The sequence below is a fragment of the Hyperolius riggenbachi genome, chromosome 1 (assembly GCF_040937935.1).
Source record: "Hyperolius riggenbachi isolate aHypRig1 chromosome 1, aHypRig1.pri, whole genome shotgun sequence".
NCBI classification, from domain to species: domain Eukaryota; kingdom Metazoa; phylum Chordata; class Amphibia; order Anura; family Hyperoliidae; genus Hyperolius; species Hyperolius riggenbachi.
This window is the reverse complement of record NC_090646.1, coordinates 463,497,185-463,520,408: the sequence shown is the minus strand read 5'-3', so window position 1 is coordinate 463,520,408 and position 23,224 is coordinate 463,497,185. Positions and strand designations below refer to the sequence as shown.

At 40.2% G+C, this 23,224-nt stretch overlaps 1 protein-coding gene across 1 annotated transcript in view; it reads left to right on the top strand.

Moving 5' to 3' along the window:
- Positions 1–23,224, top strand: part of MYO1H (myosin IH) — an 85,556-nt gene that overhangs the window by 5,734 nt on the left and 56,598 nt on the right. Inside the window, exons 4-17 of the mRNA XM_068247067.1 lie at positions 2,017–2,215; positions 2,427–2,507; positions 4,587–4,766; positions 4,852–4,950; positions 6,578–6,691; positions 8,069–8,140; positions 8,471–8,590; positions 10,812–10,879; positions 11,723–11,828; positions 13,051–13,131; positions 18,835–18,926; positions 19,324–19,418; positions 20,554–20,600; positions 22,076–22,156. Of these exons, the coding sequence (XP_068103168.1) occupies positions 2,017–2,215; positions 2,427–2,507; positions 4,587–4,766; positions 4,852–4,950; positions 6,578–6,691; positions 8,069–8,140; positions 8,471–8,590; positions 10,812–10,879; positions 11,723–11,828; positions 13,051–13,131; positions 18,835–18,926; positions 19,324–19,418; positions 20,554–20,600; positions 22,076–22,156 (1,435 nt within the window). The remainder of the gene's footprint in view (positions 1–2,016; positions 2,216–2,426; positions 2,508–4,586; positions 4,767–4,851; positions 4,951–6,577; positions 6,692–8,068; positions 8,141–8,470; positions 8,591–10,811; positions 10,880–11,722; positions 11,829–13,050; positions 13,132–18,834; positions 18,927–19,323; positions 19,419–20,553; positions 20,601–22,075; positions 22,157–23,224) is intronic.

Here is a 23,224-nt window from a genome sequence, read left to right as displayed (position 1 = left end):
GTATTTAGTCAGTTGTTTTTAGTTACTAATTTCTGTTAATTACGGTAATTGCATAATATGATTTTTTAAGGAGTTTTTATTTTGGTTGATCTAATGCAAAGTTATCAGATTTTACTTCCTTACTATTTACCGTATTTAAAATTGTTGTATCATATTTCAATGGCTGATTTATGGTAATACATTTTTCTCTTAAAGTGTACCTGAAGGGAAAAAAAGTGTCCCTGGGGGGTACTCACCTCAGGAGAGGGAAGCTACTGGATCATAAAGAGGCTTCCCCCATTCTCCTCACCAGAGGGGTCCAGTGCTGGCTCCCCCGAACATCTTCTTGTGGATGTCTGTCAGGAGCCTTGCGCAAGCGTAGTATCAGCTTCCCCTCGGGCTCCAGCAGAAATAGCCGAGCTCGATCAGGTCCGCTCTTCTGCAGAGGGGCGGGCACGGTTGTAAATATTATTGCCATGTGCTGTTCGAGGAAGAAATAGTTGGAATGGGCTGGTTGAGGAGGATGGGGAAGCCTCATTAGGATGCAGAAGCTTCCCCCTCCTGAGGTATCTGTTTTTTTATTTTTAAAACCCCATAGGTGTACTTTAAAGAGGTTGTTCAGTCAGAAATTACATTGTTATTTAATAATGTTTGCGTCTTGTCATTTAAAAGTTATATTTACCTGCCCGCTCGTTCCTCCCAAAAATTGCATGGCCACCGGGTTCTGTTGCTTAGCCTCGCCCCTACTGAATAAAAACTCACCATTCTGTTTTCTATCTTGAGCCGAGAAAACAGAATGCCGTTTCCAGCAGAGGGCGGGGCTACTGGAGAGAACCCAGTGGCCACATGGTTTTGGGAGGAATGAGCTGGCAGGTAAATAAAGGTAAATATAAGTATTAAATGACAAGATGCTAACATCATTAAATAAAAATGTTATGCTGTATAAGCTCTTTTTTTTCTCACGTAAAATGTTCTTCTACTGTATCTCATTAATAAAGTACCCATTCAGCCTCCAACCCAAATTAAGTTATCTGACATTAATTGAAGATTGATTATTTTTCTTACCTACTTTTTCATACTTTTTTCACTTGCTGGATGCTAAAACTGTATTTTATAGAAAGGACAAGAAAACTTGCCATGAGAGAAAACTTGAATGAATCAGGGACCACGGGTAAAAGTAAAGTACAATGTGTTCAGTCTCTTTAAACTGTAATAATCTTGCTAATTGACCTGGAATAAATAACTAATGTTGATTGAAGCATGTTCATGCTAATGAGATAAAAATCCCCCAAAAACCAACGTTCCGGGCTTAAATAGCATTTCACTATGACAATAATAAAATTGTATTATTCTGTTCCACCCCCAAATGTTACAGTGTACAATTTCCAACACAAAAAAGAAGATGGAGTTTTATCTGAACAGTTTCTCTATATATTTCTTCAATCAGACAAATCTTCACAGTTTGCAGACGAGACGTATGGATACAATCACAAGGTTCCACTTCACATAAAAAAAAAAAACCGCCTGACACGTGTTTCACGGGAAAAAGCCGCTTCCTCAGAGGCACAACGTATACAAACATCAATTGTAGGCCAACCAGGTTGTATACGACCTAAATCTGTATTATCTCAGCAGTGAGTGTGGAACCTTGTGATTGTATCCAGAAGTCTTGTCCGCAAACTGTGAAGATTTGTCTGATTGAAGAAATAAATAGAGAAACTGTTCAGATAAATCCCCATCTTCTTTTTTTTGTGTTGGAGATTTAAATAGCATTTACCAGCCAAAATGTATAATTACATTTTAATTCAATACAGTTGAATTTTGTTTAATTTTGAAACTCATCACTATTTTTGTGGCCTAATAACTTTATATTTGGAGACAGGGTGTTTGATTAGAAGTTTATGTAATTATGTGATCTGTGTTTCATATTTGAGCTAACTTCTAATATGTGACATACGTTTCTATCTTGTGGAGTGTTTTGACTACTTAAACATTTTTGTGACCATTTTCATATTTCTGCTTTCTGCCATTCTTTAGATATGCTGTTGCAGATAACGCATATAGGGTGATGTGCAGTGAGCGGAACAACCATTTCATGCTGATCTCTGGAGAGAGTGGATCTGGCAAAACTGAGACATCAAAGAAGATCCTTCAGTATTTAGCTATGGCGTGTCCAGTCACAGAGAAGCTCCATACAATCAGAGATCGCCTCCTCCTCTCCAATCCTGTGCTGGAGGTGCATAAACCACTAGTCTTTGCCTTATTGTGCTGGAGTCTGAAGAGAAAACCTGCAAATAAATAGTGGAGGTTCTTATAGCACACTTTTTATATGATTGCAAGAAAGCTCCATTGCATCCTAGGCTATGAATTCATAGGCAGTTAATGAACTTTTATTATTTCCAATGTAGAAAAAGAAGGGTAAAAACTGACAATTTGATCTTTCTCAGGCTTTTGGAAATGCCAGAACTCTGCGTAATGACAACTCCAGCCGATTTGGAAAATATATGGATGTTCAGTTTGACTACAAGGTATATACATACCCTTTTTTTTGTTAATGTTAAAGCAGATCTGAGATGAAAAATGAAATATAACAAGTAACTTGTCTATATATCTTATCTAAAGTTTAAATAGTTTACACAGCAAATCTAACTGCAAACAGCTTCAACAGTATATGATTATTTCTTCCTGTGATCAAATGAGAGCAGCCATAGTCTGCTTGTCATCATTACACACAGGCAAGCTGCTCTACATCTCCACCTCTAAGTCTGTGAAAACGCTACTCCTCTCTTCTCCCCTTTCCACCCCCCCCCCCTTGCCTCTGAATTCTCTGGCTGATAATGCTTCCTCCTCCTTTGGGAAAAGCCTCTTCCTCCCCAGACTGAGCTCCCATGAGAACTTGCTACATGAGACTCAGAACGCCTAGGCGCTGGAGGAGCTGTGGGCAAAGCTTGTTTAGTTTATCGGGAATTAGGGTATTAAAAGAAAAAGAAAAAGTATTTGGCTTGAGGAATGCCCTATAAACTATATGTAAGGGGCACAATTACGCAATGAGTAAAAGTTTATCACAGATCCACTTTAAAAGTAATTTCCATCACAATGCAAAATTTCACATATAATTTCACTTAGACGTTTAACAAAATTTCACTTAGACGTTTCTTGTGTTAACCAGAGGTGCTAAAATGATATAATAATATATAATAATATATAAAAAAAAACGTTTAAAAAGAGGAGGTAAAGGTGGACTTACCTCCACAAGTGACTACTCTGTGGACTGTAGTTAAAAAAACCCGAACCTTATATTGTATTAAAAATTACCATCGCTAAAATTGCAACACCTTTCTCAGAATGCAATCCCATTTCATCAGGTAAACAGAGAATATAGCCTTGCACTAGTAAATATCGAGCTAAGTGCCTTAGGCCTCTTTTCCACAAGCATCTAAAGGCAGTGAATTCACCACCTGTTAGCTGCTCCTGTTCACCGGCCAGGTGCTTGCTAGCACTTGGCATGGGCGGTGGACAGGTAGCCCCCCATGAAGTTGCACCTGAGCACAGTGGTTTCCGTCCTCAGGCATGGCATGAGATGGTTTTGGCCACCCAGGTAACGCCGCAGCGGTATTACTGAATGCTGCCATTCAGCTGCATGTAATTTCAGCCAAGTGGTACTTGTGGCTGGAAAAGGGAGACTGAACTGTCCAACAAGCCCGCAGTTCAAGTGTAGTGCTCCTAGCAACATGTAGAAAATGCTGCCCACAGAATATTTACAGTACATTTAGTGCGATGGTGTGTATTTACAACAAGCACATAAACTATGGCATGGCCAAACCCTGTGGTAGGTGGAGTTTTGATGTACATACCCATTCAGTTTTTGGGGCACTATGCATTGCATAGCAACATTTATGGCATTGCATCACTATACCCAATCTATGGTGCAAGTACCTACAGACATCAAATCACTATAAGGCCTCTTGCACACTGCAAGTGATTCCGATTCCGCTTGCCATACATGGGTCAGTAGTAACCATTTTTGACAATGGCGAAGAGGTAAGAGGGGGTGGGCAGGCACTCAGTCCTCCAGCAACAGTAAAGGCACTTCAGATATCAGTGATGTCTTCTAAAGTTGAGTGTGCTCGAAGCAACTGGTAGTCAATGGTGCATGAACATAGAGAGAAAAAAGGCTTGGCACTACCCAGAGAAGATGTAATTGCCAAAAAAGTACAAAACAATGGTGCACATTTGACATCAGAAGAAGCTCATAGCATAGTGAAATGGTTGTCAGGCCATGCACCATCGACACACACTGTCCATCCAGCACCCCAGCAAGATAATTATTACATTTCATTGTTATTATGGACATTAACCTGTTTTGGACTTTTTGACAATTAAATGTTCTGAGTAGTGCCAAGCGGTTTCCTTTCTCCTATGTTCGTAACCATTTTTGAGCAAAAAGGATTTTTTTGCTCTTCATTTGTTAGTTTGTTAATTGTCCATCAGTTTTTTTAACTAGAAATACTTAATAGGTTGTGCTGCCTTCAGAAGATACACAGTTGTTTTTATTAGAATGTGGCAGCAAGATTTGGATTCTTTGTCTGTTCATTTGTGCTTTATAGGGAGCACCTGCCGGAGGTCACATCCTTAGTTATTTAATTGAAAAATCACGTGTGGTCCATCAGAATCAAGGGGAGAGGAACTTCCACATCTTCTACCAGCTGTTGGAAGGAGGAGAGGATCATCTCATACGTTGGCTGGGTCTAGAGCGTAACCCAGAGCATTACAATTACCTCATTCAGGTAAAGAGAAAAAAAAACTCTGTTTGTACAGATGTGTTAAATATAAATAGAAACCGGAAGTGATTGTTTGTCCTTACTTTACTAGGGAGAGTGTTCCAAAGTAAGCTCTATCAGTGACAAAGCCAACTGGAAACTTGTCCGCAGGGCATTTACCATTATCGAGTTCACAGAAGCCGACATTGAAGTAAGTAACCTTTACACTCTTTTTGTTCACTTTTGAACAAAATAGTAACCTTTAACACTGAATTTTGTAATGAATGTTAATGCATTTTACCTTTACCCTCTCCATGTAAGAGGTAGAGGCAGGGCTGTAGTCATCCGACCAGGGCCATGACAAGATCCTTTAGCGCCCAAGGCAGAGATGCTAAATATTATTATAACTGTTTATATAGCACCATTATCTTCTGTGATGTTACACAGAGCAGAGTAGGAAACAACCATGGGTCCATAAATGCAGACATTGGTACACAACAAAGAGTTTGTAGACAGGAAAAATTCTACAGTGACTACTTTATTTCCACTAACAAAGTGCAGAACATCTTACAAAAAACAAAAGCTTACAATCTTAAGGGATAAGGAGGAAACAAGTGATGGGGCAATAAGTACAGAGTTTATCCAGTGCATTTTTTATGTTATATTCAGCAAGGTGGCCATGCACTAGTCAATGTGGCCAACAGAGAGATCCCTCTCAGATCATTATCTGATCAGAGAGGTATATATCTGATCAAATCCTTCTACACACTGTACACACTATATAAAATTTGTGTGCGCTTCCTGCCAGTGCCCCAGGCCTTCTAGCCCGTTAATCCGTAACCCCCCACCCTGTGGGCTGTGCAGAGTGTACGCAGCTCACCTGTCAACTAGCGTGTGTCCTCTCTCCACTGCCAGGCGCTCCTTCCTGCCTCTTCTCTGTAGCCCATTACAAATGTTAGAGGTCAAACACTACACAAACCGTGGCACATACCTTTTGTGACCACTAGAGTCATCTAGTATTTGGTCTTTAGTGTTTTGTCACATGATACACAGCTCCCCAGGAGTGAAGGGAGAGGAAGAAGTCCCAGTGGTGAAGAGAAGATACAGAAGGAAGCATCAGCGGACAGGTGATAGTAGCTTTGCTGCATACGTCGATCGTATGCAGGTGCCTCAGGAAGCACCTGCACACATGCTATATTCTCGGTCAAGGCAGAGGATAGTCTAGTATGCCTACAAGGCTTAATAGGTGACTCCTACATCCCTACTGATACTTCTGCAGGAGAAACCCAGAAAAAAATTCCACACTGCCACGAGGATTAAAGTTAAAACTTATTCAACAACATAATTTGCATTAATTTTAAAAAGTGATTCTATATGGATTCCTTGTGTTACAACACTTATAAAAGACTGTACATATACACTGATCTTGTCGTGACAAATGAGACACACAAAATAGTCCAAAACATTAAAATTAAGAATGTACTGCCCCTTCCCTATGGGGAGAACAAAACCTGTTAAAATTGTGGGCCATCATATAACCATTGTGGAGAAAATATGTAAATACAGTATTCAGTACTTTTAAAAATAAAAAAAACCTATTTTTTGTGTGGTCTTCAAGACATTTCTTAGTCATCTCCTCCAAAACACAAACATTAGAATACCTTATTATAGGTGAATCAGATATTCAAAATGATCAAATATAACATCCAAATGTGTAATGAAAAAATAAGACGTATAAAGGAATATAGAAAGAGGCATCTTTACCTTCAGAATTATGTTTATTGCTAATGCATCGTACTTTCATCTGTTCACTTTATTCTCTATTGCTTTTAATCAAGCATCTTTTTGGACTGGTAGCCAGTGTTTTGCACTTGGGCAACATACAGTATGAGGAGGACAGCCATGGTCATGCCATAATCAAGAACGGCACTCAAATCCAATGGATCTCTAAGGTATGATTTGAGCTGGCTGTAAGCTGCATTTACACAGTTAATATTTTAAATTCCATAGAACTAACTCCAGTAAAAATAATTTTAAAGGATAAGCATAAGTAGAAATATTTAAGAATAATCAGTATGTGATAATCAGTATGTGAGTATCTTTGAGCTCTTGCTTAAAAATTGTAATGTTATTTAATAATAATATTAATAATAATGTAATAATGATAAGAAGATATTTACCAAAGCTATGTGCAGACATCTGATCATGTATGCTTGAACTTGTCAAAGATGTGATGTCCTTTTGGTCCAATTGTTTAGCTTGGCTGAAGACAGTAAGGCCCCAGAACTTTGTGCAATCCCCATCCTCCCATCCCCCCCCCCCCCCCACACACACACACACAAAACACACAACTACACAATCGATCTAGTCTAGGAGTACCAGCGTTGTTACCCCTGTTACAGCTAATTGTCCAACTGGTGGAATATACCTCCTGGAGCCCTCAGAAGACTTTAGGAACACTCATAATCTCCGACTGCTCCTGAGGGCGAGCGGGTCCATACTGTGCATGTTCTAGCACATACTCCTGCACACTCCACCATGTGCAGTACAGAGCCACCCATCTGCTCCTGAAGCCTTCCAATGGCTGATGGAGGTGGTGTGACTTCACCGGAGGCAGTGCTGGAAGGAGGGGACTGAGTGACTGAGTGGGGACAGGGAAGGCTCAAGAGGATCCAGAGCCTTCCCTCTCCATATAAAACTATCTGCATTTTTTCCCACTACAGATTTGCTTTAAATAGATACTTTTAGAATATTATGGTCTACACTTACCTTATTAAATAAACCTGACAAGACGCTCTTTGTGAAACTGCTGCATATTCTATATGTATTGTGAAGTGTTGAAGAAATTATTGTGTACATTATGCGTTTTTTAGTATTTATGACTAAAGCTATGACCAAAGACCTAGCTATGACTAAAGTCTAGCTATGACTAACGACCTTGGCCCATATGCAATTAATATTTCTCCTGACTTTTCTCCTGGGTGATATTTTAGAACAATTAAACACTTTTTTAAACCACCAGCAACCAAGAAAATACTCAAGATAATTTCAATAGTAATTTTTCACCTAGTGTTTAGTGCTTTTTCAATTGCAAAGTGCTGAAAAAAATTATTTTAACGAGAAGATAAAAAAATATTTTCTAGGAGAAAAAGTTAATTGCATAAATGCCCTTGTGTCTCAAATGTGTCAGCTGCTGTATCTGTGTGTTTGGATGTGCCAATAAAGCTTCCTCGATTTTATACTGTAATCTGATGTGCTTATGTACATAGTATTAAGGATGTCTCTTGTGAACCAAGTCTTATATAACATTGTTTATTTTTTACACACAGCTTCTTGGGGTGCCTCTGTCCATTTTACAAGAAGGATTAACACATAAAAAGATTGAGGCAAGATCGGAACAGGTACGACATCAATGTTGTATAAATATATCTTTCTCTCCATAGAAGAAGAGAATATGATATCATACATTTATAATGACAAAGGACAGGTCTTGACTGTATCTGAAATTCATAGGTACTATAGATAACTGGCAGAAAGATGACTTAGATCTGCTGAGGAGAATTTCTCTCTGAGGTTCTATCTGTTGAAAAAAATATATCAAAAATGTAATTAAAACCACATTTTACAAGCTGGCACTAGTCTGATTCTGATAAAGTTTTGGAATTTATTGGCATTTCTATAGTATGTGTGTATGTATGATTATGTAAATATTCAGCTAGTTTTATTCACAGGTCCTTAGCCCTCTTGATTTGGAATTGGCATACTATGCCAGAGATGCCCTTGCCAAAGCTATGTATGGAAGATCCTTTAACTGGCTTGTCAACAGAATTAATGTATCGCTGGCAAATAAGGTAAAGCTTCTGTTGTGCTTACCAAGTAAAATTCTGCAGGAAGTGTAGCGATTGAATTGCAATTAGAATATTTCTTAAAGGGGAACTGGAGTAAGAGGTATACGGAGGTTGCCATATGTATTTCCTTTTAATCAATACCAGTTGCCTGGCAGCCCTGCTGGTCTATTTCTCTGCAGTAGCATCTGAATAACACCAGAAACAAGCATGCAGCTAGTCTTGTCAGATCTGACTTTAAAGTCTGAAACACCTGATCTGCTGCATGCTTGTTCAGGGGCTATGGCTAATAGTATTAGAGGCAGAGGATCAGCAGGGCTGCCAGGCAACTGGTATTGCTTAAAAGGAAATAAACATGGCAGCCTCCATATAACTCTCTCTTCAGTTCCTATTTAAGGTGGCCACACACGATACAATAAAATGATCAGATTTTACAGCAATTTGATAAAAACGATCCAATTTTCCAAAAAATCGAAAGCTTTATTTTTATTTGAGCAAGAAATCTGATCGAATTTCCCATTTTTATTTGATAAAAGTCTATTGAGAGTGCTGGATTTTTCTGATCAATTTTTCTGAAAATTATATATAAAATATATATTTCCAAGCAATTTTCTCAGAGTTCACAATCATTTTACAATCATTTTTTTCATAACTGAGTAAAAATTGACCACAGGTGTGTGTTACATTGGTCAGAGATTTTGAAATGTTACAATCAGTCAGAAAAATTAACTGCAATTCTTGAATTGAAAAGATATTTTAAAAATGATATGGTGTGTGGCCACATTTAATGTATCCCTGAATTGTACATACCAAAGTGAAACTAGACTGGCGGTATGGCTGCTTCATATGAAGCCTAACTAACTTAATTATGCTGCTTTTTAGTAAAAACAGTCTACTGTCAGTAAAAAAGATTGTTGAAGTTGGGTACAAATTTGATTTAAGCCACCTGATAGCAATTGAGCCCGACCGGTCTCTGGCCTATATATTGGTTTGGTGTTATCATACGGTTGGTGAGGCAGCAGGCATGACTGAATTTACCCACCTTGTAGTTGGGTATATGTTGAAGTCCTGAGGGAGCCTGTTTTTTGTAAAATAGCAGCATGTGTGATGTGGTAAGGCTGTATATGTGGCAATACCTCCAGACAAACTGTAGTATGCTTCAGGCTTACTTTGACAGATTGAGTTTCGACCGTTCCTATGGACTACGGCACATACCTCGATCCTGATGTATTTTCTACTCATAAGTTACTTCTTTTTGCTTTATCCAAATAATGGCCCATTTACAATTCACTTTTTCTCCTGAGTTTTCTCCTAGGTGATATTTTCACACGTTGTCATGAAATGCGTTTTAAACCACCAGCAAGTAAGAAAATACTCAAAATAATTTTGATAGTACTTTATCACCAAGTTTTGGTACTTTTTCAATTGTAAAATGCTTAAAAGTTATTTGAATAAGAATATGAAAATTATCTCTTAGGAGAAAAAAGTAATTGCATATGGGCCAATAGCTTTTCAATACCTATTAAGTAAAACTAAATAAAAAAATATTATAAATAAGCCTGAGCAGTGGCTTAAATTGAAAATTTGGACTAACCTGCGGCTTCCTCTAGCCCTTCACACCCCACAAGGTCTCCCAGCATCCTCTTTGTCCCTTCAGTAGTCCCGCTTGAGGCAATCCGGCACCTTCAGCTGAAGTCGCGCTTACGCACCATTACGCCAGTCACTGTAAGTGTCCGGCGCATGCACAGTTCTCAAAAGACTGAACCGCTTATGCACAGGATGCTTGTTGACATTGGCATGGTGGCGCGACGGGGGCGCGCATTTTCGACTTTAGCCGAAGTTGCCGGATTACCAGAGCCTCAAGCCGGACCATAGAAGAGATAAGGAGGATGCTGGTGGACCTCACGGTCTTCGGGAAGCTGGCGGAAGCCTCAGGTAAGTCCAGATTTTCAATTTAGGCCACTGCTCAGGTTCCCTTTAAGGGCAGCTTCTACCCTTCTACCAAGTGACTCTTTTCTTCAGGGAAGGGGTGTGGACAAGGGATTGTTTAATTAAAAGCTGCAAAGGAAGGCCAATTTAATCTGGGCCTCCTGAAGCATCAGTAAGATGTAGAGATATACAGTATGTCAAGAGAAAGATCATTTATTTTTATTTATCTTTTTATTCTTTTGGTAAATAGCACAGATTAGCTATTTTATGTAATTTGTAACATCTTAACATCTAACAGGAACCGCCAAAGAAAACTGTCATTGGACTTCTAGACATTTATGGCTTCGAAGTGTTTGAAACAAACAGGTAATATTTTAAAAAACGAGTTTTTCAGCTTTAAACTTTTTCCTTGGATCTTTGCAACAGTTCACTTAGTTACATTTCCCTAGAGAACAATTCAATAGAGCATTAAAGTGTTAGGGTGGGATTAGAAAGTAGAATTTCTCACGCTTATATAAATGGGATATATATATATATATATATATATATATATATATACATGCAGTATATATACTTATATTCCATACAGGTAATATTTTAAAAAACGAGTTTTTCAGCTTTAAACTTTTTCCTTGGATCTTTGCAACAGTTCACTTAGTTACATTTCCCTAGAGAACAATTCAATAGAGCATTAAAGTGTTAGGGTGGGATTAGAAAGTAGAATTTCTCACGCTTATATAAATGGGATATATATATATATATATATATATATATATATTATATATATATATATATATATACATGCAGTATATATACTTATATTCCATAGTTAATTTACAGCTGGTGGGGGACTGTTAAACTTTTTAAGTAGAAGAGTTTATTGGTTTACTGCAGTGCAACCATTATACTGTACTACATATAATGAGTAAATGAGTAAATAAAGCAAATATTTAATGGCTTTGATGGATTGTATTTGATGGAAGTGGATTTCAAGCTCCCCATCACAGTACAAATCTGCTTTTCCCACAATCTGCATCCGTTGTAATCTACAGGTTTTTTGCTGACCACTATATCGGATTACCCCATTTGTGCTTAGAGAATATGCCTGCTCATACATTAGTCATTACCGAATACTGATCTTGTAAATCCATGTAAGAGGTTTCTGTTCCTTTTCTAAGCAAATGTTAATGATGTCTTCTGTGTTGGCAGCTTTGAACAGTTTTGCATTAATTATTGTAATGAAAAACTTCAGCAACTCTTTATTGCTATGACACTAAAGGCTGAGCAAGAGGAATACGAAACAGAGGGAATTGAGGTACTGCAGCTCCTTTACTTGCATAAATAAATAAATACTGATGTATACTGTATATATACTGATTGCCATTGTTTATAGTCAGTACTATATTCACCACAAAACATTTACAGGTTAATGCTGTCTACAGCAGGAAGATTAATGGTGGTTTTTTTTCCCAAAGTTACAGAATATATATATATATATATATATATATATATATATATATATATACACACACACACACACACACACACACACACACACACACACACATATATATATATATATATATATATATATATATATATATATATATATATATATATATATATATATATATATATTGGACCAATTCGGATCATTTGTCCAAGGTAAAGCAAGGTATGGAAAATTATGGCATTTTTTAACCAGTATTGTACATTTATTTATATTTGCCACATAACTGATTTTGTCATTTCATGTATTAATGCATTTGGGCACTACTAGCTATAGCTATTATTATTATTATGGGCCTATTTTGTTAATTAGTTTGATCGGTTCAATCTAAATATACATTCACTGATGCACCACTGATTTATGATAAACAAAACTATTACTAGCTGAAACAGGTATAGCCCATTTGAAGAAAGTTCAGGGGTCTGAATTTGTTTAATTTTGTTTAACAAATGCTACTTTATATGTTTGATTTATCAATATATAAATGTTACACTCTGAAAGGTTTTCATATATAAACAGCGTAATCCACTTATGTTCTGCGGTAAGGTTCACTCTTTTTTTGCCAAAGTTCACAAACCTCTACCTGTTATCACTATCATTTGTCTTCTTTTTTTAGCACACTGATAAAAGTTGCCAGCCTATAATAACGTGAACTTAATGGACGCAAGTCTTTTTTTTAACCCAAGTAACTGTAAATTTGCCCAAAGGTTGCGTCACTCTCACTATTTTGTAACCATTGATCCATGGTCGGGCGTTACTAAAAATTATGAATGTCTAAATTCATGAGGACATCAGCCTAGAATACAAGTGGATGGGACTGACCTTTCTACATTATAGGTTTCACTTAAAAGCACAGTCTCAAAGAGAAGAAAATACATTCACCACATTGTTGTTATAATTGACCCTGGAGTTTAGCTTTAATGTACATTATATTAATAGTGCTATATATTGCAGTATACTGTGAAGTTGTTCTCTATATTGCCAGGTTTTATTTTGCTAAAGTCTCCATATTTGTTTTCCTGTTTAGTGGGAGCCAGTGCAGTATTTTGACAACAAAATTATTTGTGACTTAATTGAAGAGAAGCACAAAGGAATAATTGCTATAATGGTAAAGTGTATTTATGATCTAATCATGCATTGTATTTACCGTATATTTCATATTTTTAAAGGGACCCTGAACAGTAGATAAAATAAAAAATGTTACTTTCCTGTGGCTTCCTCCAGCCCGCCGTAGGCCACTAGGTCCCCCTGTGTCCTCATGGGTCCCCTCCGGTCCCGCTAGCAGCTCTATGCGTGATCAAGGCGGCCGGAGTGACAGTGCTGTGCATGCATGGTTCAGAGTTAGAAAACCGCGCATGCGCAGGACTGTCACACCGGCTGCCGTGATGACGCGTAGCGGCCGCCTTGATGACGCAGACTGTCCCGATCTAGGAAGTGTTGGCCCGACACTCAAGCTTAAGTGTCGCCAGTAATGATGCCGCCAGCAGGGCCCGGAGAGGAGCCAGGAAGACGCCGGGGGACCTCGTGGCCTTCTGCAGGCTGGAAGCCGCAGGTAAGTGACATTTTTTATTTTAGCTACTATTCAGGGTCCCTTTTAGTTTCCTTAAATGTACTCAAATCTTATATAATAAAGGTACATGCTTTCATTTAAACTACATACTACACGCTATGCAGTATATCTACACCCTGCAGGACTTCATCTCCCACCGCCACCCGTTAGTGGGGAGATCGGTGAATGGGAACACAGTTCCCATTCATTGATCTAAGTCCCAGTGTCAATTGTAATAAAAAAGTAACACATACACGCTTTACTTCCTGTTAGCGTACAGTAACAGGTACAGCGTAACAGTACGCACAAGAAGAAAAACTGTGAGCACATCTTGTGGCCAAATAGTAAGATTTCACCGACATACTGTACATTGTTTGAATAAAAGTGCATACACACACACACACACACACACACACATATTTATATACACTCGTAAAAGTTATATGAATAGATATACACGGTGGCGTAGTGGTTAGCTCTCTCGCCTTGCAGCGCTGGGTCCCTGGTTCGAATCCCAGCCAGGGCACTATCTGCAAAGAGTTTGTATGTTCTCTCTGTGTCTGCGTGGGTTTCCTCCGGGCACTCCGGTTTCCTCCCACATTCCAAAAACATACAGATAAGTTAATTGGCTCCCCCTAAAAAATTGGCCCTAGACTACAGTACTTACACTACATAATATAGATATATGGCAATGGTAGGGATTAGAGTGTGAGCTCCTTTGAGGGACAGTTAGTGACAAGATATATATATACACTGTACAGCGCTGCGTAATATGTCGGCGCTATATAAATACTAAATAATTATATATATATATATATATATATATATATATATATATATATATATATATATATCTCAAAATTAACCTTCCTGACCATCTCCTAGTTACCAGAAGTTTACAGCCATGCTCACATACACGAACAAGCATGGCAGCACTGCACAGGTGCAGGACGGCTTACGACTGCACAAAAGCGAGGATTTGCTTGCTGTTGTGCAGGCGTGACCCTCTCCTAGTTACCAAAATAAAATATTTGCATATTTACAAAAAAAAATGACAATTAAAAAAAAACATAGATAGTTACCTTAGGGACTGAACTTTTTAATATGTATGTCTTGAGGATATATTACTGTTATTTTTGCATATATGGACTTGTAATTAGTGATGGATGTAAAACAGAAAAAATACACCTTTATTTCCAAATAAAATATTGTCACCATACATTGTGCGAGGGAAATATTTTAAATGTTGCAGTAACCGAGACAAACGGGCAAATAAAATGTGTGAGTTTTACCCACAGTAGGATGTTTTATTTTGAAACTATAATGGGTGAGAAATAATGATATAATGATTGTTTTTCCATTTTTTCTTATTATTCCCGTTAAAATACATTTAGAGTAAAGTAAGTCTTAACATAATATACCACCCAAAGAAAGCTTAATTGGTGACGAAACAAAACAAGATTTATAGATCATTTCAATGAGATAAATAGTGATTTAGTTATTGGCGAATGAAAGAAGGAGTCCTGAAAGGTGAAGATTGCTCTGGTCCTTAAGGGGAAAAAAACCCGAGTGGTTAACTAGTTAAAGACTTTTATAAAAACGGTCTGTGATTTGTGAAGCCTCCTCCCGACCAGCGATTCAGTGCTGGGACACTCAGAAGTTTACAGCCATGCTCACCTACACGAACAAGTGTGGCAGCACTGCACAGGTGCAGGACGGTTCACGCCTGCACAACAGCAAGGATTCGCAGATCGGAATTGGTGGAAAAAAATGAGACCATTTGGCTCCATGCTACTGCGCAGCTGCGAGCCATCTGCGCCTGCACATTGTGGACAAGCTCCGTCATCAAGCCTTTGTTGACGAGCTTCAGGGGGTCCCAGTGCTGGAACAACGAGGTAGAAGGGGACGGGGGCATTTGGGAAACTTTTTTCCCTTCAGGTACACTTAACTGGTAAAGGATTACTTAGAATGCTTAACTACTTGAGGACCGCAGTGTTAAACCCCCTAAAGACCAGGCCATTTTTCAATAAATAGGCCACTGCAGCTTTAAGGCCTCGCTGCACATGTCAGGACACAAGTGATTCCCCCCTTTTATTGCCTATTTTTCTTATTTATTTTACATACCCCCGTCAGTCAATCACTTTGATCAGCTGTCATAGGCTTCAGCCTATGACAGCTGATCACCCCCGAGCCTACCAGGGGGACAGCCAGTTTACACAGCTGTCCCCAGTATAGCGCTGCCTTAGATCGCAGTGCTGTACGGAGTAAAAAGACGGGGGAGACTGATGGCGGAGCTCCGTCATTTAAGCGAGCACGTGCGATCAGCACGTGCGATCCCCTGCAAACTCCGCCCCCAGGACTGCACGCCAAGTGGTGTTATGCGGGTCTAGGGCTGCCACCACATCCACACCATTTGGTGTGGAGTGGTCGTATAGTGGATAAAATGGATCTGAAGTCAGTTTACAGACTTCATTTTCTATAAGAGTACAGTTAATGAATTATACAAACATCGGTATTGTTTACAAGTAAAAATGTATTTTTACCTTTTTAAAAAAAATCATAGTTTGGCCACTACACAAAGGTTTGACCCGGCCCTCTTTTACCTTGGCAGCCATGAAATCATATTCTGTTATAATGTTTTTGTGCAGGTAGGAAAATGCACAAACACTAACTTGTGAGCAACCAGCGCCGCCTTGTGGTAAGGTGGAAAAATAACATATACTAAAAGTTGTAACCAAGGAATGATTTTATTACAATAATAAATGCGGGTTTAAAGCCACTTTAAAGCCCAGCTAAACCTTGGAGGCAAGATCAAGGTTTCACTTCATAAACTTGTATTAAGAGGCATAAACCTTTAATACTTGTAAATGAGGATGATCAATGAGATAAAAATAATTCATAGTTGCTACAGTATTATGCAAATGTTGTATGCAAATATAGGCTCAATTGGTCCATTTTTAAGCTGCATAAATTTGCATACAAAAATTTGCATAATTCTGTATGTACACGGAAGGATTTGCACCTTATTGACTATCCCTACTAGTTAATTGTAGTCTGACCATTCTGCAGCCAGACTGAAGCTGCTGATACAACCAGAGACTGCTCTGCTTCCAACAGACTTCTGCTGTGGCCATGATCGGAGCCTGCTTATGTGGATGAAGGGGGTACCCAGGAAAGTAGCCTGCTGCGTTGAGTTACTTAGCCTTTAAAAAGTTTAATTTGTCTTATTTCCAATAGACAATGACAGTGTAACGGTTGGGTGTTATAACTCAGACGTCTGATTATTAGGTGATCTGCAGTATCATCAATAATACAGACACTATGCCAGATTATTAGGTGATCTGCAGAATCACCAATAATGCTAGTATAGCTAACACAGACTGTGTGAGTAGTGCTTGGTGCAACCGTAACTTTAATAGTTTTGCAAGACCTTACCAGAGGAGCTGGTAAGGTACTATCAGTACACTGACTGTGTAGATTTGATCAAACCTTCCCAGAGGAGCTGGAGAAGGTACTAACAGAGAGAGTACAGGAAATGGTGTAGCTGGTCTTTACCAGGGGAGCAGGTAAAGACCAATAGCAAATCAGACAGAGAATAACACAGACCTTTTCCAGAGAGGCTGGAAAGGGTTAACTAGGAAAATGCAGAAATAGGCCGACTAGTCCTTACCAGAGGAGCTGGCAAGGAACTAGTTAACGGGAACTGAGTAGCTAGGCTAGACCTTTCCAGAGGAGCTGGAAAGGTATAACAGGTGACTTGGATAGTTTTGGCTAAACCTTCCCAGAGGAGTTGGGAAGGTACTATCAGTCACTAGGCAACACCTCACCAGTGAGGCTGGTGGGTTTAGAACACCTCACCAGTGGCAAGGGCCCACTGGTGAGTAGAGAGGTCAGACAGGCAAGGTTCGGCAACTGAGAGGTAAATATTGGTACAGAATCGTGAGGCAGAAGAGTAATCAGTAATCAGGCAGAAGTTCAGCAACTAGTCAGATAGGGAGAAGTACAGAAACATAAAGCAATAGCAAAGTCAGAGGTTAAGCCAGAATCATACACAGGTAATCAATAACAGTAACAATTCCCAGTCTGGTGTGAAGTCCTTGGTTTCAACACCTGGATACTGGTCTAAGGTCTGAGCGCTAAGGCCCCGTTCACACTTGCGTTTTGTCAAATAAACGGACCGGATCCTGATCGGATCCTGATCGGATCCTGACCTGATCCTGATCAGAACCGTACGGTTCCGATCCGGATCCAGTCCGTTTGTATCAGGCATGCATCAGGCTGCCATCCGGATCCGTGGGCAAAAAATAGCGAAATTTAAAAAAAAAAAATGTTGGGGGTGTAGAATCAGGTTCCTACGCTGTAGGCCTCACCTCCACCTCCGACATTCTGCCAAACAGCTCCAGTACGTCTGTCACTGCTGCTCCACTCCAGACATGCTTGGCCCATGTGTCCCCATCCGAAATGGCCGCTTGGATACGCATAGGAAGTGGGGTAGAACGTCAGGTTTTTGTAGGCAGTGTGTTCTGTGCCTTCCGTTCCCCATTGGTTTCTGTGTTCCTGATGATGCTGTCAGGCTCAGGTCCGGCTCCGGTCCGGGTGCGTTGGCCGGAGATCCGGACCCAAAAAATAGCGCATGTTGGAAAAGAGTCCGGATCCGATCCGGCTCCGTACTGTACGGAACGGACACGTGTGAACGTCCGCATAGACTTTACATTGCTATGCGGAACGTACGTTCCGTTTGTACAGTATGCGGTCCGGATCAGATCCGGAAAATCCGGATAGTGAACGCTAATGTGAACCGGGCCTAACACAAAGTATTCACGACAGCAGACAGGGAATAACTGAAGCCCGAAGGCTTAAGAAGCAGAGGGAGACTCTCAGCCACTCCCACCTCGGAAATCCGCCAATCCGAGCAGCGAGAGTCACCTCTGACGTCAGCCGACCAGCAGGTTAGCTGACGCGCCTTCACTGAGCATAAAGGTCCTGTCTCCGCGCGCGCCTGTGCGAGACAGGGACCCTATGGGAAAACCACAGACCCGTCCTCGGCGTCCTAGACGCCGGAGGGACGGGCAGGGGCACGGAGGCAGCTGCGGCGGTGGTGCTGTTCGCCGCAGCTGCCCCTTCGTTTGTTACACACAGGAAGGAATTACATTGTTACAACACGCTGCCCATTTTTTCTTGCTGTTCTTTTTACTTCTTGCTTGTTCCACTTCATTTTCTATGCCTTGCTTCTTTCATTGTTATTATATTTATGTGCTGCAGGATGAGGAGTGTCTGAGGCCTGGAGAAGCTACAGATCTCAGCTTTCTAGCTAAGTTGGAGGAGAAGGTTGGGGACCATCCTCACTTCCTGACGTAAGTATTTACACCAATTTTTCAATACTGACACAGTTATGATATTTGTAACACATTACTAGTCTACATGAAATAAACTGCTTAAAGGGAAATTCTAATTTGTTGGTGAGAAAAACTTGGTGTATTCAGTTTGGCTCTGTATAGTGCAATAAGTAAAGACAAACATTATTTGGTGTGCGTTGGAGAAGAGGGGTAGTCTTATACGGCGAGTATAACGCAAACTCTATATTTTAACTGAAAAAGTTGTGGGGTTGTCTTATACGCTGGAATATATGATATATATATATCATCACTGGGCTTGTGAGCAGGTACTAGGAAATGATAAACTTTTCTGGAAATCAAATGTACAGAAGTAAGACAGGATTGATTTTTACTTATCATCTGTATTTACATACAGGCGCAAGCTCGCAGGTCCAGGAACCAGGAAGGCAATAGACTATGTGGACTTCCAACTTCTTCACTATGCAGGAGAGGTCACATATTGCACTGTGGGTAAGTAAACAAAAATTAACAGATATGTTGCGATTGGTCTAAGTAATCTAAATATAGTAACAAACTTGCTATCTTCCAAACAGCCTTCAAAAATGTGGGTGTGTTCTTTATTTACATTGATCCGTGTGATCTATGTGTTCCCTGATCTGCACTTCAGGTCCAAGTTGTAAAGCAGATCAGGAATATAAAAACTTGTAAAAAATCTAATTGTCATAATGCTAAAAAAAAGTCGCTTTCTGCAATGTTTTAGTTATGTTGATGTGCAAAAGTCTGCAAAAAAATTTACAAAAGCAGCATCAAGTTGTAGCAGAGGAAATGCAGGTGCACAAAAGGTCACATGTTGTGCATTTTATCATGAAAAACACCTAGAAGAAGGGTAGTGATGTAACAAACATGACATTTTAGGTTTTCCGCAAAGGTTTGCGAACAGACGAATCTGGCGAACCGCCATAGACTTCAATGGGCAGGTGAATTTCAAAAACCAATAGGGACTGTTTCTGGACACAAAAGTGATGGAAAAGTTGTTTCAAGGGGCCTAACACTTGGACTGTGGCATGCCGGAGGGGGATCCATGGCAAAAGTCCCACCAAAAACGTATTGTAATAATTGTTGAGTCGAATTTAAATCTCTAAAGGGCAGAAATCACAGCTCATTCCTAAATTTGTGGAATTAAGTGGTTTAAAATGTCCGGCGTTCGTACACGGTGATAAGATAGTGTAAGGGTTATGCACGTTTCACACTGACAGACAAAACGCCGCATTTAACATGCCACAAACAAACGCAAAGAGCTTTAGTGATAACGTCAGGTGAGCAAATCATTGTTTTTACTAGTTGACACCTCCAGGACATACCGTAAATGTTAGTCCTCTCGGCGGCAGTCTTTGTATAATGGCCACCATGCTTGTGCGCATGTTCGCGGGAGTGCAGGCGATTGCGGTTTTCCAGCCCTACGGTCGGGCTGAGGTAGTCAAAGTTTGGCTCCATTATAATGTATAGGGGGCGGGTCAAAGATGCCATGTGTTCGCCTGAAGGCGCAAATGCGAACACCCGCTGTTCGCCGTGAACTATTCGCCGGCTGAATCCCATCTTTCATCCAGATTTATGGCACTAACTGTATTTATAATTGTCTGTTTAGGCTTTTTGGAGAAGAACAATGATTTACTGTACAGGAACCTAAAAGAGGTAATTTTATATAGAACTTTTCCAGCACATTTATGCATTTAGTTATGGGATTGTTTTAGAGCTCGTTTCCACTATTGCGGTGCGGAATCGCCTGGATTCCACCGCTGATGAAATCGCATGCGAATTCGCATAGGTGAGGGTATATGCGATTTTAACCATGTCACTGCCTGTGTGAATTTACATTGGCACCTATGCGAATTCACATGCGAATTCGCGGCAAAAACCGCATGGGGTAAACGCATGCGATTTCCCTATTAAATACATTGTGTGCAATTCGCCTGCATTCCACACGCAGGCGAATTCTGAGGGCTCTGCCGTGCAGAAAAATCCTGCACAGAAAAACGCTCCGCACAACGCACAAGTGGAAACAGTGGAAACAGGCCCATCTATTTGTATTGGCTGTGCGAATCCGCATGCGGGCAACGCATGCGGATTCGCGATAGTGGAAACGGGCCCTTAACAACTTTTAATAGGTCCTTCACATTTTACTGGAAGATGTTTCAAATTTCTTATAGTTGTAGTAAATAAAAACCCCCAGGGAGTAGCTATTGACCGGCCTGAATACAGAGTAGAAATATTTGTCCTGATGTCACTGGGAACATATTAAATCCAGGGAAAAAGATTACTCTAGTGGTTCCAGTAATGTAAACCAACAGAGATCTATCCCCAGTGTCAGCTGCTTAACATGGGATACATTGATAACTACGTGTCATAAAGTTAAACAATCACAGTAAATTTCACAGCCATTGGATTCCATAGTCTCAAAAAGCTTAACCTCCATTACAAAGGCAAGGTTATTCTATGTTTTCTTTTAGATGACAGCATAGGGTGAGTCAGAATACCAGTTAGTGGTGTAGCAAGATTTGTCACTATCACACACACACACACACACACACACACACACACACACACACACGTACACGCACTCACTGTCGCCCTGATCTATGGGTCAGCTCAGGACTCAAAACTACAGTTCAGGGCCCTATGCTGTACAGACATGTTCTGCAATAAGACATTTGAATCTGGAACAACTAGATTTCAGTAGCTCTTGCTGGTGCCTGATATGACTCATGTGAGGATTGCAAACCATTGCCAGCCATAAATTCAGGCCCGTTTTTCAGTATGACCTATGATCTCTCCAGTCTAACAATGCCTCAGTTAAGTCCAAACCGAAGTCTCTGGAAGGTGCTGCCCTATTAAAGCAACTCTGTTGCTGTTCTTTTCTTCAGATTTGAGACTGCTGCATAAGCAGCTATGCTTGTTTTGTCTCTACGTTACGAAGGACAGAATCGATGTACTGGTCCACTGTCTGTCTCAGATTTCTTTTTACTTGCTGAAACTTACTATATACACTACTATACTATATACAGTATATTATCTTAGTATACATTTTTGTACACACATTATCATTATAGTATTATTAGTATATAGTACTAATTTTGTCACATTTAACTTTAGACTTCTTTATATTTTAGGTGGTTATAAAATCTAAAAATTACATCTTAAGGGATTGCTTTCATGAATCAGAGCTGGACAGCAGGAGGCGCCCTGAGACAGTAAGTGAAAACAAATACCAAAATCTTTATGCATACAATAGCATGGGTACAGGATCTAGCTATAATGGAAAGCTCAACAGGACACTATAAACACTTACAGGAGACTGTACAAACCATATAAGGCTGCAAAGAGGGATGATATCACCAGCAATTGTCCTGCTGTACCTGGTTAGCAGCATCCAGGGCACATGCGCAATTCTATGCACGCACTATACAGGGTGTTGCCTTTTAAGTGTCCTGGCTCCCATGCATAGGCAACAAATGCCCTAATCTGTTCACAACCGGGGCGTTTTTAGGTTCCTGAGAGATCCAGGGCATGCCTGGGCACCAAGAGGGAACGAGTGTGCGCGCCGTGCCAAAAAATGGGCGTGGCCATGCTGTGTAAGGTGGGCGTGGTCATATGTAGGGCACAGAAGTCTATTATCCCTGGAAATTCACTTGTTCATGCTCTGACATCAGGACACTCTGCAGTGTTTGCAGCTCACAGTGTAATTGTCTCTCACATTGATCCTTAGTTGCATGGGCATAGCAATCACCCCTACGACCCCTGCCATCGCAGGGGGGCCCAGAGGCTTTGGGGGCCCCTCCATCTCCCTCTCCCCAACCGAAAGTGCAGCCAATTAGCAAAGAAACCTCCCCATTCTCTCACGAAAACCGTGTGCAGCAGCATGTGTAATTTTTTCCTGCATCCAGAGGCTTTTTCACAGAAGAACTCTCTGCTGCCATTCACCGGCTCCCGATCACGTGACCCACATAGGGTTTGGGGACCAAGGGGGCCCTATTAAGTCTAGTTACGCCCCTGCATTGTCTAAGTGGTGTGACCCAATTTGCCTTCTCAACCTCGGATGAACGTCTCTTGCTCCTACTTCATTTTGACTGTCATTTTTGACTGAACTTCACCTAATATGTTCCGCCCTTCCCCCTGTTGTGTTAATTTCTTCTCACTTCTTGTCCTTAATAAGCCTGTCACTTAAAAAGTGAGATAAATGTTCTCAAGGAGGGCACAAAGGTTACTTTCACACCAGTGTGTTGCACCAGACAGTATAATTGCATTGCTATTCGCAATTA